At 35.9% G+C, this 15,230-nt stretch overlaps 1 protein-coding gene across 1 annotated transcript in view; it reads left to right on the top strand.

Moving 5' to 3' along the window:
* Positions 1–15,230, top strand: part of LOC306867289 (RNA polymerase II elongation factor ELL-like) — a 46,601-nt gene that overhangs the window by 23,797 nt on the left and 7,574 nt on the right. The window contains exons 3-6 of the mRNA XM_079412887.1: positions 1,948–2,069; positions 10,431–10,594; positions 11,540–11,781; positions 12,215–12,339. Coding sequence (XP_079269013.1) covers positions 1,948–2,069; positions 10,431–10,594; positions 11,540–11,781; positions 12,215–12,339 — 653 coding nt within the window. The remainder of the gene's footprint in view (positions 1–1,947; positions 2,070–10,430; positions 10,595–11,539; positions 11,782–12,214; positions 12,340–15,230) is intronic.

Below are 15,230 nucleotides of genomic sequence, written 5' to 3'. Positions count from 1 at the left end.
TTTTGCATGAATTACTGCATCAATGCGGCGTGGCATGGAGGCATCAGCCTGTGGCACTGCTCAGGTTTAATGGAAGCCCATGTTGCTTTGATAGCGGCCTTCAGGTCATCTGCATTGTTGGGTCTGGTGTCTCTCATCTTCCTCTTGACAATTCTATATGGGGTTCAGGTCAGGCGAGTTTGCTGGCCAATCAAGCACAGTAACACCATGGTCACTGAACCAGCTTTTGGTACCTTTGGCAGTGTGGGCAGGTGCCAAGTCCTGCTGGAAAATGAAATCAGCATCTACATAAAGCTTGTCAGCAGAAGGAAGCATGAAGTGCTCTAAAATTTCCTGGTAGATGGCTGCGTTGACTGTGGACTTCAGAAAACACAGTGGACCAACACCAGCAGATGACATGGCAGCCCAAATCATCACTGACTGTGGAAACTTCATACTGGGCTTCAAGCAACATGGATTCTGTGCCTCTCCACTCTTCCTCCAGACTCTGGGACCTTGATTTACAAATGAAATGCAAAATTTACTTTCATCTGAAAAGACTACTTTGGACCACTGAGCAACAGTCCAGTTCTTTTTCTCCACAGCCCAGGTAAGACGCTTCTGACGTTGTCTCTGGTTCAGAAGTGGCTTGGTAGCCCTTTTCCTGAAGACGTCTGAGCGTGGAGACTCTTGATGCACTGACTCCAGCTTCAGTCCACTCCTTGTGAAGCTCTCCCAAGTGTCTGAATCAGCTTTGCTTGACAGTATTCTCAAGCTTGCAGTCATCTCTGTTGCTTGTGCACCTTTTCCTACCCAAATTCTTCCTTCCAGTCAACTTTGCATTTAATATGCTTTGATACAGCACTCTGTGAACAGCCACACCTTTCAGTAATGACCCTCTGTGACTTACCCTCTTTGTGGAGGGTGTCAATGTTAGTCTTCTGGATCATTGCCAAGTCAGCAGTCTTCCCCATTATTGTGGTTTCAAAGAACAAGAGATACCCTGAATTTATACTGTAGGGATGGTCATTAATTGAAACTCAAATGTAAATATTCTAATATTTTGAGATACTGATTTTTGACATTCATGAGCTGTAAGCTCTAATCATCAAAATTAAAACAAAAACTTTTGAAATGTTTTACTTTATTTTACATTGCATGTAAAGTTTCACTTTTTGAAATGTTACAAGAAAAAGTGAACTTTCATGATATTCAAATTTTTTTTAGATGTGCCTGTGTATATATTCATACAAAATATACATTGTATTTTTTATTTATTTTAGATTATGTATATTTAGTGTTAGTGTATTCATATTTTATATTTTACATTTACATGTATATATTTTAGAAGTTTGATTTATTTTAGTTTTTATTTATCCATTTTGTTATTCATTTAACTTATATTTGTAAGAATTTTGATTTTACTTTATTTTTATATATATTTAGATTTATTCACTTGTTTTAGTATTTGATTGTATATTTTAGTTTATTTTGATTTTATTTATATAGTCAAAGATCTATATATTTTATTTATATTTTGATTTACATTTATTAACAGATTTATTTTAGATTATGTATTTAGTGTTTATTCATATTTAGATTTTTTTCTTTATTTTAAAAATATGCATTTAATAATGTACATTAAAATATATAAATCAATAAATAAATTGCTGTTTATATTTATTTATTTTAAATATTTTTTAATTTTATATTTCAGTTTGTTCATATTGTTTTGTATTTGCATTCATTAATTTGTTCATTTAGATATTTATTTTGATCTATATATTTTATTCATTCATATTTAGATTGTATTTATATTTATTTTTTTTATTTTTTTTATTTTTTTTAATATACTAAAAATACAGGTAAATCTGTGTAAACCATTTTGTACTAAGCAGCTGCTTTTAACAGGCGATCCTCTCGTCTGTCTCGATGCTTATATTGGCTGTTCTTCTGCTCTGTCAACAGAAAATCTCAATACCACAGTCAGAGAATCCAAATGAGCTGCGAACGTTTACGTTCTACCTGTCCAATGTGGGGAAGGACAATCCCCAGGGCAGCTTCGACTGCATTCAGCAGTATATTACAAGGTAAGAAGGAAAATTAAACCACTTGATTTATTTAGACAGATTTACAACCATCTCAAGCTACTGTAACGTCTTCTGTACAAGTGTTGGTATTTGCAAAGGAAATGTTGCCATGAAAACAGTTGATCTGATGTTTGTGTTTAAAAACTCTTTGTGATTTACGTCCATGGCATCATTACGAGCGCCATCTGTTCCTTTCTCGGTTCCCACTACTGGACGAACACCAGAAAAGAGAGAATAAATTAAATTTGGCCAATTGTCCAACCAAATGCGGAAGAAACAAGAAATCCAAATGCAGGCTTGCTGTTAATGTCTGCAAGAAGACCGAAGGGTCAGCTGAAGGTCGTTGTACGGTGATGATAAAGGTGGTGGATCTTATAGCTGCCGGCCTGTATATCTTTAACAGCCACTTAATTACACAACTTCAATATATTGTGGGATTAGGGGTGGGCGATATTACCAAAATCTTATCACGATACGAGTAATTTTTTCATATTAGCGATTTATATTTTACTATATATAAATTTTTGCTTTAAGGTCTTTGATATAAAACATTTTGATACCAAAGAAGATTCATCATTCTTATCACCAGTGTCAATATCACAAAAAAATAATACTAGCCTAAATTAAAAAATAAAAAGCTCACTGAAGACTAGTGTTAATTTCGTTAAAGACTGACGAAAAATGTTCGTTGACTAGCTTTTTTCCTATGAGTAAGACGAGACGATGAAAAGGTCAATAAACGGTAATTGTTAACTATATTAACTAAAAAAAACTTTACCAAAAACCTTTTTATTTTCGTCACAAAAAAAGACAATGTTATTGCAGACTGCTGTACATGCCTCTATTACACAAGCTTTCATGAGTGCGGTTGCCAGATAATATTCAACATAATAAATGTCCTAATCAGAGCTTCGCTGTTGCATTGTTGCATTTTCTGCCTGGTGGTTTGCTTATTTTAAGCAATCTGGCAACCACAGCGAGCGTGGAGCTCGTGGTGATTTCAACGTCTGCCGTCTCAATGAGGACAAATACATGAACAATATCTCCAAAACTGATCTGAGTCACTTCACGAGCATTTTACCATTTCATTGAGTGAAACGGCGCTTCTGCTTGCTCCTCATTGCAGAAGCGCCGCTGCCAATGATATGAAAACACAAACAAGCTGGAGTTTAGCATCTAAATGAAAGTGTAGGGCCCTATAAAATCAGTTTTGTTTTATTCCCAAATTCAGTTTTATTTTTTTCTAAATTCCAGTTTTTTTCCATTTTAAATTTTTCTGGACTCCTTTTTAATGGTCAAATTAAATTTTATTAATCAAAAAGCATGTCTAATTAAAATCATGAAACTTGTACAATTTAACATTTAATTTATTAAAAGTGTAACAAAAATGACATGTTTAGGGCCGTATTAAATTAAAAAAATTTTCCTCACCTTGTTTATTACCAAATTCTGTGTTTTTAGTATGTCTAATTATCTGAATGCATACAAACATAAGGCATAAAACATTGATTTAATTTATATTTTAATTAATGAAAATTAAACATTTACATTTTTGGCAAATAAAGGGGATTTACTATTACAATTTAAAATATTTTGTTATTTCTTAAAAAAATTAAGTGTTATTATTTTTCAACAGTAGTAGTAGTAGTAGGTACATTCTACTAAATAGTAATATAGCCTATTTCTGGCACAATTTCTTTAAGTTAAACCAAACTTTTTTGACGGGTTGCCGTGAATACCTTTAAAGTTCTGTGTGTATATTATATGACGCTTGTCTTACTCAAATGAAATGGTAAAATGCTCGTGAAGTGACTCAGATCAGTTTTGGAGATATTGTTCATGTATTTGTCCTCATTGAGACGGCAGACGTTGAAATCACCACGAGCTCCACGCTCGCTGTGTATGTAATGTTAGTAAACAAAACCGCGCGTCTGCTCCATTCATACAGAGACGTGTTGTTTTAGCCATTTTCATAATGTAGACACAGATTGCATAAGTCTTTGGTATTAATTGATATAATAAAAAGCCTATAATAAATCAGTACACTAGATGAGGTAAAATACACCATGTATGAGTCCACGTTCTATTGATTTGTGCTTACTGTTGAAATTGCAATTCCTGAAATGCAAAAGTATTTTCAAATGACAACAATCATTAAGATTATAATTGAGCAAAAAATAATTTAATCAATTTAACCATTATACAGAATGACGAAAATGTGACTAAGATTTCATTGACTAAAACCTGACTAAAATGCTCATACATTTCATTGACTTAAACTTGACCTAACAAAAACAGGACAAGGTTGTCTAAATATGATAACTAAAATGTACATTTGAGTAAGACTAAATTAAAAATGGCTGCCAAAATGAATACTGTACGGTTAATTAATAATAATCGCATTGCTAAAAGGTCAAGTTCAAGTCAAGTTGAGCTTTATTGTCATTCCGCTACATGTGGGGACATGCAGTGGAACGAAATGGAACGATGACGATGCGCATCAAAGTTTTACTGAAAGGAGTTTCAAACAGTCCTCGTCTCTGCCGCACACAGTCTGCTGAACGCAGTGAGAGAGACCTGAAAGGGCCTGTTTACACCTGGTCACTTCATGCATTTTCTCTGATCGGATATCTATATGATTTGTTAAAAACGTTTCCCCATTTACACTTGGCCACATAAATGTGTCTTCGCAAAACGGATATAAATCCGTTCTTCAATTCCCGCTTCATATGCAAATATAACGGAGTTCACGTCAATGAAAGCAATGGATAATTTTATTAATTATCAGCTAATTTCAATATCAAGAGAGCGCGCGGCATCAGCACTGGAAAGATAGGCTAGTCTCGCTACTTTTAATGAAGAAGATTGTGTGTTGAGCGTCTGCGACTTACTTTCAGGTTCATTCAGTTTGCGCGTCGCTTGCTGAAGAAATACTCCGCTAATACTCCGAGATCTTATAGTCTATGCTGTGTTCTGTTAATGCATGGACTTCCTGTTATTTGAAGCGCACTTGCCATCCAGTAATCGCAAAAAGCTTTGTGCTGTCTTTTTAATAAAAAAAGTATCAGCTTTAAAATGCTACGAAATTCAAATGATGCGGTTTGGGTGCTCTTTAATGCGGATGACAAGCGCACACTTTGGGTAATATAAACACCAGTACCCCGCGTCCACACGGTCCATGTATGCGTCCGGATCGCGCGAGCGGAGAGTATCGCACTTAATGCTCAGGCGCGATCTCTTTAGCACCTCAGTTAAAGCAGCAAGTGAACCCATTATATATTTCGATTTACTACTATAGTATGAAATGAACATGATCAAAAGGTAGGCAATAAGAAAGCCTATAGTACAACTTACTGAAATGTTTTATGTAAAAGCTCATTCAGTGTTTCAAACTGAGGAAATGTATAATACATTGTAATACATTTACCTCAGAATAACCACTCAGTGTCCATAAACTCATCAGTCAGCTAGAAAAATAACTATAAAGAGGAGCGTTTTGCTATATTTATGCGCTGTTGCATATTAATATTTTTACTTATTCTGTTGTACATGATTCAACTCCTCCTATAAAATTGCATTTTACTAATGAAGAAAAACAGACTGAATGTGTGAAAGACGTGACAACATTTATAGGATGCACTGCACTCAGTTGCCAAGTGATGCTTATGGTCCATGATATTGGTACAGATTCTGTGTAACGAACAATTCTTTGTGACTGTATATTTCAAGTTGTAAAAGACATTTAATTCACACTTTAAGTGAACCTTAGTCCCCCGGTCGACCTGATCATCTACAAGATGGATTAAAATGCTGATAAAGCCTAGAAAAGATAAGACATAAACACATGACAAAATGATTGAAATGTTAAAATAGGGGGGAAAAATAAAATGATAATAATAAAATAAACCACTTTTATTCTGTGGCACCTAAAAAAATAATTTGGTGCCTAAGTTTTTCTTTTATAGGAGCCAATGGCTCCTTACTCGATTTTGTTTTTTGTCTGGAGCCCTGTACTATATATAAGTATTTACCCTATACAAACTAAAAGAATAAAGGATCAAAAATACAAACTATACGAATGCTTCACATAAATATTACCCTATACAAACGAAAAAATAGAAGATAAAAAATACAAACTATACGAATGCTTCACAAATACTGTACATGTGCAAAGAGACATTTGAGTCAGCAGCTGGTTGGGGAACAGTGCAGGATGATTTGTAGTGCATGAGCATGTAAACATACATATATTGCTGAGTCTTTTGTGAGATTGTGCACACGCAGCAGTGTGTGTAAGTGTCCATAGTGCACATAGAGGAGAGTGTGTTACTACAGGTGGCTTGTACAGGCCCACTCACCTGTGTGTAGCAGGTGACTAAAACTAGACTGAAATGTGGAGACTTTTACCCCCGGTTTCACAAACAACGCTTAAACCTAGTCCTAGACTAAAATGTAAATCTGAGCTGTTTCAACTGAAAGAAACTTGCACTGACTGATCTTAAAATATATCTGTGACTTTTTGTCTCAAAAAGCTCACCAGTAATGTTGTTTTTTTCCAAGCATGTTTCTAAAAATGACTTAAATGTCCTAATTGAACTATGGCCTAATCCTGGTTTAGTCTAAGCCCTGTCTGTGAAACCGGGCCTTATTAGTCAACTAAAACATGACTAAGACTAAAATTTAAATTCCTGACGAAATTAGCACTACTGAAGACAAGTAAATAGTCAGCGATTTTTAAAAGAATAAAAAGCTAATTGCAAGCAACAGGACAAAAACTACAGTAGAACAAATAAGAAATGCTACATGTGTTGTATAAAGTAATCAAATGTATAAAAACACTACATTCTTCACTGCATTAATTAAATTAATATTTCTTATTAAAGTTTAAAAAAGTGATTTAGTCAAAAGCAGTGAGAAAATATTTATTTTTTTGTTGTTTGATTAACATGAATGACAGACAGCAGGAATATTAGACTGCTGTCACTTTAAGAGCTATCCATAGTGTTTTCTTTCTCCGCTGTTTGCTTTCACTTAAGACCTAAATTACAGTGTTTACGAGGATACTCGCAAAGGTGGGCATTTTGACACACATACAAGTGTGTAATTAACCGTTCAAGGCCTATAAAGCAGCAAAAATAACTCTCTATATGTGCCTCTGACAGCACTCAGAAACAGTCTCTGACAGTCTCGTAGCAGTCCACGTAGCACAGCAACGTCACGTCTAACCGATAGTTAGCCAACTATAGTCCAAAATCTCTACCAGTATATCACCCATCTCTCTGTGAGATGTCAGTTTAGTTTGGTTTATCAGGTCGACTAGTGAGTTTGGTTTTTATTCATTTTTATTAAAAGAATTCATTGGATTTTTAAATTCTTATATAAGATGATGACCGATGATGATGATAAATGTATAATTAGTTACTCCAGTGATTTTTCTTGTTCTTCCCCTTTCTTTACTTTTATTTTCTTCTTAATGTTGAAAACAGTTGTGCTGCATAATAGTTTTGTGGAAACCATGATTATTTTTTTCAGGATTCTTTGAATAGACCGTTTAAAAGATCATTTATTTGAAACATTTTGTAACATTATAAATGTCTTTGTCACTTTCAGTCAGTTTAATGCATCCTTGCTGAATAAGTATTAATTTCCTAAAAAATAAGTTTTTGTTTGTTTTAATTAGTATTACTAACTTAAAACTTTTGATTGGTAATGTACATTTATAAGATTTAAGTGGATACATGTAAATTCTGAAAATGTTTCATCTCTACTGCTTCCATAATTTATTTAAAAAATTTATTCAAAATCGAATTTAAAATATGAAATGTGAAGTAAAAAAAACAACAAATTTTAGATCAAATCATTAGTAGACCTTACAAACCAAATGTATATTGGTATAAATGTCAATATGGTTTTTATATATGGTGCGCATGTACATTTTTTTTTGTTTTTGTTTTATAAAAAAAGTATCTATAATTAATTACTTAAAATGGAAAAAATCAGGATCCGCACTCACTTATAAACTTAATTTGTTTTTTCATTATACAAAAAACACAATTGGATCATCAGAATTGTGTGTGTGATTTTGCAAGTTCTCTTACTTAGAAATCATGGAGGGGTCTACAATTTTCTGCATAGGTGCATTTCCACTGTGAGAGACAGAATCTAAAAATAAAAATCCAGAAATCACATTGTATGATTTTTTTTTTTTTTAACAATTTATTTGTGAATTACGGTGTCAAATAAGTATTTGATCACTTGAGTCAACAGTTTTTAATATTTGGTACAGAAGCCTTTGTTAACAATTACAGAGGTCAAACGGTTCCTGTAGTTCTTCACCAGGTTTGCACACACTGCAGGAGGGATTTTGGCCCACTCCTCCATACAGATCTTCTCTAGATCTGTCAGGTTTCGGGGCTGTTGCTGAGCAACACGGAGTTTCAGCTCCCGCCAAAGATTTTCTATTGGATTTAGGACTGGAGACTGGCTAGGCCACTCCAGGACCTTGATATGCTTCTTATGGAGCCACTCCTTGGTTTTCCTGGCTGTGTGCTTTGGGTCATTGTCATGTTGGAAGACCCAGCCATGACCCATCTTTAATGCTCTGACTGAGGGAAGGAGGTTTTTGCCCAATATGTCACAATACATGGCTCCGTTCATCCTCTCCTTAATACAGTGCAGTCGTCCTGTCCCCTGTGCAGAAAAACACCCCCAGAGCATGATGCTTCCAGCCCCATGCTTCACTGTAGGTATGGTATTATTGGGATGATACGCATCATTCTTCTTCCTCCAAACACGGCGAATGGAGTTAAGACCAAAAAGTTCTACTTTGGTCTCATCTGACCACAGGACTTTCTCCCATGACTCCTCTGGATCATCCAGATGGTCCCTGGCAAACTTCAGACGGGCCTGGACATGTGCTGACTTAAGCAGGGGAACCTTCCGTGCGATGCAAGATTTTAAACCATGACGTCTTAGTGTATTACTGATTGGGAAACGATGGTCCCAGCTCTCTTCACGGCATTGACCAGCTCCTCCCGTGTAGTTCTGGGCTGATTCTTCACCATTCTTAGCATCATTGATACCCCACGAGGAGAGATCTTCCATGGGGCCCCAGTCCGAGGGACATTGACAGTCATCATTAGCCTCTTCCATTTTCTGACAATCGCTCCAACAGTTGTTCTTTTTTCACCAAGCTGCTTGGCAATTGCCCCGTAGCTGTTTCCAGCTTTGTGAAGGTCTACAATTTTGTCTCTTGTCTATTGACAGCTTTTTGGTTTTGCCCATGTTGCTATGTGGGGTGCACAGGCGTCTTTATGACAGCTAACAACCTCAAACAGTTGCCACTAATTTAGAATCATGAGCAGAGTGTAGCTGGACTATTTAAAAGCAAAATAACAGGTCTTTGAGGGTCAGAAATCTGGCGGATAAGCAAGTGATCAAATACTTATTTGACAGTAATTCACAAATAAATTGTTAAAAAATCATACAATGTGATTTCCGGATTTTTATTTTTAGATTCTGTCTCTCACATTGGAAATGCACCTATGCTGAAAATTGTAGACCCCTCCATGATTTCTAAGTAAGAGAACTTGCAAAATCACAGGGTGATCAAATATATATATCTATCTCTCTCCAAAAACATCAAGTTTATTAGTGAGTGCGAATGATTTTTATTTTGCACTTATTTATTTTTACTGATCTACGCACCCTAAATATTGGTTGTGTAGTAATTTCACATTTTTGTTGGACTAATGAATTACAAATTTTATTCTAGTCAACCTTACTAATATTCTCACAACACAAATTTTGTCTGAATTTTTCTTTAGTCCCGCCACTACAAATTCACCAGCTTCAGTAAAACATTTCAAGACAATTACTGTCAGAATTCAGATTGTCTGCAGAAAACAGGGTTATTACACCTATTCTGTGATTCTTTTTTTTTTTTTTTTTTCAATAACGTAGTTATTTAGCTCCAAGAAACGTGACTGGTGGACATGATCCTAAACCAGCTAAACTTTACAGAACTTCCTTCCAACTAGTTCAGAAAACCTGCCAACTTGCCTGTATTGCAGAGAAAGTGTTTTCCCACCATACCTGTGCAAAACAACATGTGCCTTGACTGTGATCAGATGTTTTGACTCCCAGTATTTCCAGGCTTAGAACAAACAGCTCTGAGGCGGTTGGCAGGGTTTCAAGGTGGATGAGCTGTAAGAAACCTCTCTACAGGTGTTGAACTCTTAGAGGACGCCCATCCGACCACCTGGGCTGTAAATGAGCCATTGCGACACATTTGAAAACGGGTGAGAAAGGTGGTGTAGTCGGTGGCATTCGGAGTGTCTGACAGGCTTGGTCTCTATCCAGTGAAGGGAGCATACAGCTGGACTGCCTGGGAGGGATCCAGGACAAAATCACGGTATGCGCCACAGACGACTCCTACCAGAAAGCCAGGCAAAGCATGGCTCAGGCCGAGGAGGAAACCCGCAGCCGTGGAGCCATCGTCATCAAGCCCGGCGGGAGATACGTGGGTAGGTTTGACGCATCTCAGGCCACCACGTTCCTTGAACGGAAGAACCTCGTTTTGGCCGTCAGCTGGTCAAAATCTAATCTGTTTACACGTAGTGCGCATAGACAGGTGGAAGGGGGCGATTAGAGCCAGTGCGTCTCCACATGTCTGGAACTGCAGCGTGCTACATAATTTATGAAGCAGTCTGTTCCGGTGCTCACTGATGAGACGCCTAAAATACTATACGGAGAAGTCTGCTAATTCACACAAAACTATTATTACCAAACACTAGTGTTCACCAAAGACATTTAATGAGCAAAATCAATCAGATGAATATATTCCCATTGATCTACAGTGCTATGTAAAAAAAAAAAAAAAAAAAAGTGGCCCAAATAAGTTTTTTTTTTTTGTTTTTTTTCTCAAAGCTGAGTAGTATATTTTACATTTTATGAATTTAATATTTAAATTATATACCACTTAAGAGAATATATCTGTTAAATATTAAGTTATTTTAATGTAAAAAAAAATTTTATATTTATAATTTATTTTAGAAATATAATGGTTTTATTTCTAATTTATAAATATAATTTGTATATTTAAAAAAAGCTGTTAAACAACTACTGAATGTGGCCCAAAACCTTTTTTTTTTCTCAAGCCCAAATAAATGAATTATAAATTTATAATTAATTTTATTAAACATGAAATTTTCGTATGCGTTTTTTCATATTCGTCATTCTTGCCTATCAAAATGTTTGCTACGGATGCGAAAATGCAGAAAATCGATCCTGTAAACGTGATTGAAAAATAAATATGACCTCATGTTGTCAATGTGCGAAAATTTCGGCCACAAAAGTGACTACAAATGTCCAATGAATACTTGTCTGTTTGTTTAACATTTAATCAAACGCCCTTTATGACTTTTTTTTTTTTTTTTTTTTTTTTTTCCTCCTTTTTCTTGGCTGTTCAGGTAAGCGTGTACAAATCCGGAAGCCAATAATGGCTGTATCGGATGTTGCACCGTCACGACGGACTTCACGGCCGGTCATCATCTCCAGCAGTCAGAAGAAGAGCCCGCCGCGGCCGCTGAGGGAACGGCTGGTGCATTTACTGGCCCTAAAACCCTATCGCAAACCCGAACTCCTGGTGCGGCTCACCAAGGACGGCCTGTCTCCTCAGGATAAGGAGACGCTGGACAGCCTCCTGCAACAGGTTCAGAAGCAGTGCTAATAACACTGTGTGATAACTTTATTCAGTTACATACAGATGCACACATCATATACATACTGCATACTGTAAATATAGCACATGTATCCTATTCTAAGCAAAGCCAGAGCAACCAGGAACCTCTTTCAAAGTTATGGTTTTGGTTTATGACTCATTTAGTTTGTTTGACCCGTTCAAAGTCATGTTGTTGAACTCTACTTGGACATAATGGCTCAACCTAGACACATTTGTCATTACATAGACAAACAAGCTTAGCCCTGCGTAAAGCCGGAGGATATAACGCACAGGCTGTCAGCACGCCGTTGTAGTCTTGTTTGTTTTTCTGTACTGGTTTTGAAAGACAACGCTTGTACTCTTTAGAAAGCCAAAGACTTAAGCCTCTTGTTTTATTTTGCTGTGTTTTTCTGGCCGGGTGTAGGTGGCTAACCTGAATAGTAAGGACAACACCTTCACATTGAAGGATTGTTTGTTTAAAGAAGTTCAGAAAGACTGGTCTGGTTATACTGAGGTGGACCAGCAGATTCTGAAGAGAATTCTTGTACGGTAAGCTTCACATTTAAAGTGAATTTCATCTCTTTTTTTTTTTTTCCTTGTAATTTATTTAATATACCCCCGGTTTCACAGACAAGGCTTAAGACTAGTCCTAGACTAAAATGTAAATCTGAGCTCTTTCAAATGAAAGAAACTTGCGCTGACTGATCTTAAAATATATCAGTGCCTTTGTTTTGTCTCAAGATGCACCCCAGTAATGTTTTTTTCCTAAGCACGTTTATAAAAATGACTTAATTGTCCTAATTGAACTATGGCCTAATCCTGGCTTAATCTAAACCCTGTCTGTGAAACCGGGCCATAGTGTTTATAATTATTGTGATTTTAATTGTTTTCTTTTAAATTATTTTATTTTCAGGGATTTTGATTTGCACATTTTATTTTAACTCCCACCACTGGTGTATTAATACATGTGCTTTTTTTTTTTTGCTTTAAATTTATGTAACTAGGTGTTTTCACTTTAAGTGAATTTTTTGTTTTTTTTTCTTATTTTTTAATTTATTTAATTGACTCCTACTCCTGATGTTTTCTTTTCCCATGGTATTTTTATGTAACTAGGTGGAGTGTTTTTAAGTGATTTTTGTTTTATTTAAATTTATTTGTGATTTTAAATTATTTATTTTATCCCTTGGTATTAATTTATGAATTTTTATACATTTTATTTTATTTTGACTCCCACTCCTAATGTTTTTATTATTTTTTTATTTTTTGCTTTATTTTATTTAAAAGATTATTTTATTTTAAGTGATGTTTTTTGGCTCCAACTCCAAATTTATTTATTTATAAACATTATGCAATAAAGTTTAAGGACTCTTTTGCCTCTTACAGTGAAATGTTTAATTATATTATATAATTATATTATATTTTAATTAAATTATAGGGCATTTAAATCAAATTCTTCACATATTTCAATATTTGTTTTATCAAATGAAGGTGGTACGTCAAGCTTGAATTGCACCAGTGGTAGATATACGTTATACACCAATATACACTGTTTTGCATAACAACATTTATACAATTTGATGCTGGTATATTGTGCACCAGTTGGTCACAGTACTTCCAAGAACCTTTATTTGCCCACTGTAGTAGTTGTACAGCTGCATTCAACCTTGTTCTGAGCTCTTCTTTGGCTCTACATGGAGAAGCCTGGGTTCCCATGAACTCTGGTGGTGGAAGACTGTCCCCTGGAAGCTAAATTTAGAGAGGCCGTGCTGTGAGCTAGACTGGCGAGAACATGGTGTTGTGATATCCGTTCAAAACAAAATGGAAATATTTGCCAGAAACGAACCAAACACCCAGGTGGAACATACTCCACACGCTTGCACTTTGAATCCCGGTGGCGATGCTTATCAGCTGACGGGCCCTTTTACGTCCACACACGCCCCTCCCTCTCGCAACCACCCACTTTCCCATCTGGTCGCGGATACCAGGCTGTCACGTAAGAGCCGTGGCTGTGTGCAGTCTGGAGGGTAGTGATGCAACCTTATTCCAGCACATGCTGATCCATGTGTGTGGGTGGCATGGGTCCAAAGTCCGGCCGTGCATGGGCACACACAGTTCGATGGCGACTGTAGCAACTCATGCCTCCTATTCTCAGGCATAGTCCCCTGTCCGTTTACCCTCAACGGAGGAGGTGACTTCTATTGGGATGCATTGGTCCGTGTCATACTGCCCCCTGTTGACACACAAACCTCAAGCAGCATTATAATGAAAGTTCTATCATCTGTCATCACCTCGTTGATCCAAACCTGAATGAGTTTCTTTTTCTGCTGAAGTCAGAGAAGATAACATTTTGAAGAATGTTGGTAACTAAAGAGTTGATGGTTCTATTTTTTTTCTTCCTTACTATAGAAGTCAATGGCTACCAGCAACTATTTGATTACCAACATTCTTCAAAATATTGTCTTTTGTGTTAAACAGATGAAAGAATAAAAACAGGTTTGGAACAACTTGAAAGTGAGTAAATTATCATTTATTTTTAGCTGAACTCTGCCTTTAAGTGCACTTAATGCACCTGACATTAAAATATGCACATTTCTATGGAAAACTAAATTGCCTAAAGTGATTGGAGTGCCTATTCTCTACCATGTGCTGGTGTTTCACATAACGGTGACAAACAACACAATTTATACCACTTGACAAATTTGTACGTATTTGCTTTACACATTTTGGTGTGAGTGTATTGTTTTAACTGGTATATCGCACACCACTTAGTTACAATCTTATTAAGGCCAGTTTATTTAGTTTCCCTTTATTTAGGGCAATTAATGCAATTTACTTAAGTTATTTAAACAGCTTCATCTGGTTTGGTTTTAATGAATACTAGTCAAAAATGTTGTTGACAAGTCATGGACAATATTTGTGTAACCAACATCTCGATATTTGTAATCAAATAAGACTCTCAAAAAGACGTTCTTAGCAAGTTCAGATGGGACTAACAAATGTCAAATATTGTCTATTGTCCGTTAGAATTTCCTTATTGAAGTTAAAGGGATAGTTCACACAAAAATGAAAATTCTGTCATTAATTACTCACCTTCATATAGTTCCAAACTCACAAGACCTTTGTTCATCTTCGAAACACAAATGAATATATTTTTGATGAAATACGAGAGCTTTCTGACCCTGCATAGACAGCAACGCAACTACCATGTTCCAGGCCCAGAAAGGTAGTAAGGACATCATTAGAATAGGGTTTGGAACAACATGAGGGTGAGTAATTAATGACAGAATTTTTACTTTTGGGTAAACTGTCAAACCTGTTGCATGCTTTTATATTTGTTACACTTTCAAACCAATTAATGGTCCTACATTTGCAGCACAATGCGCAGCACTTCTCTGGATTGGTTAGGTTTTTTTGGATCTCAATGAAGCAGTTCCTTGGCT

This window comes from Barbus barbus (genome assembly GCF_936440315.1).
Source record: "Barbus barbus genome assembly, chromosome: 49".
Lineage (NCBI taxonomy): Eukaryota > Metazoa > Chordata > Actinopteri > Cypriniformes > Cyprinidae > Barbus > Barbus barbus.
The sequence above is the reverse complement of the archived record's forward strand: the minus strand, read 5'-3'. Positions and strand labels throughout refer to the sequence as shown.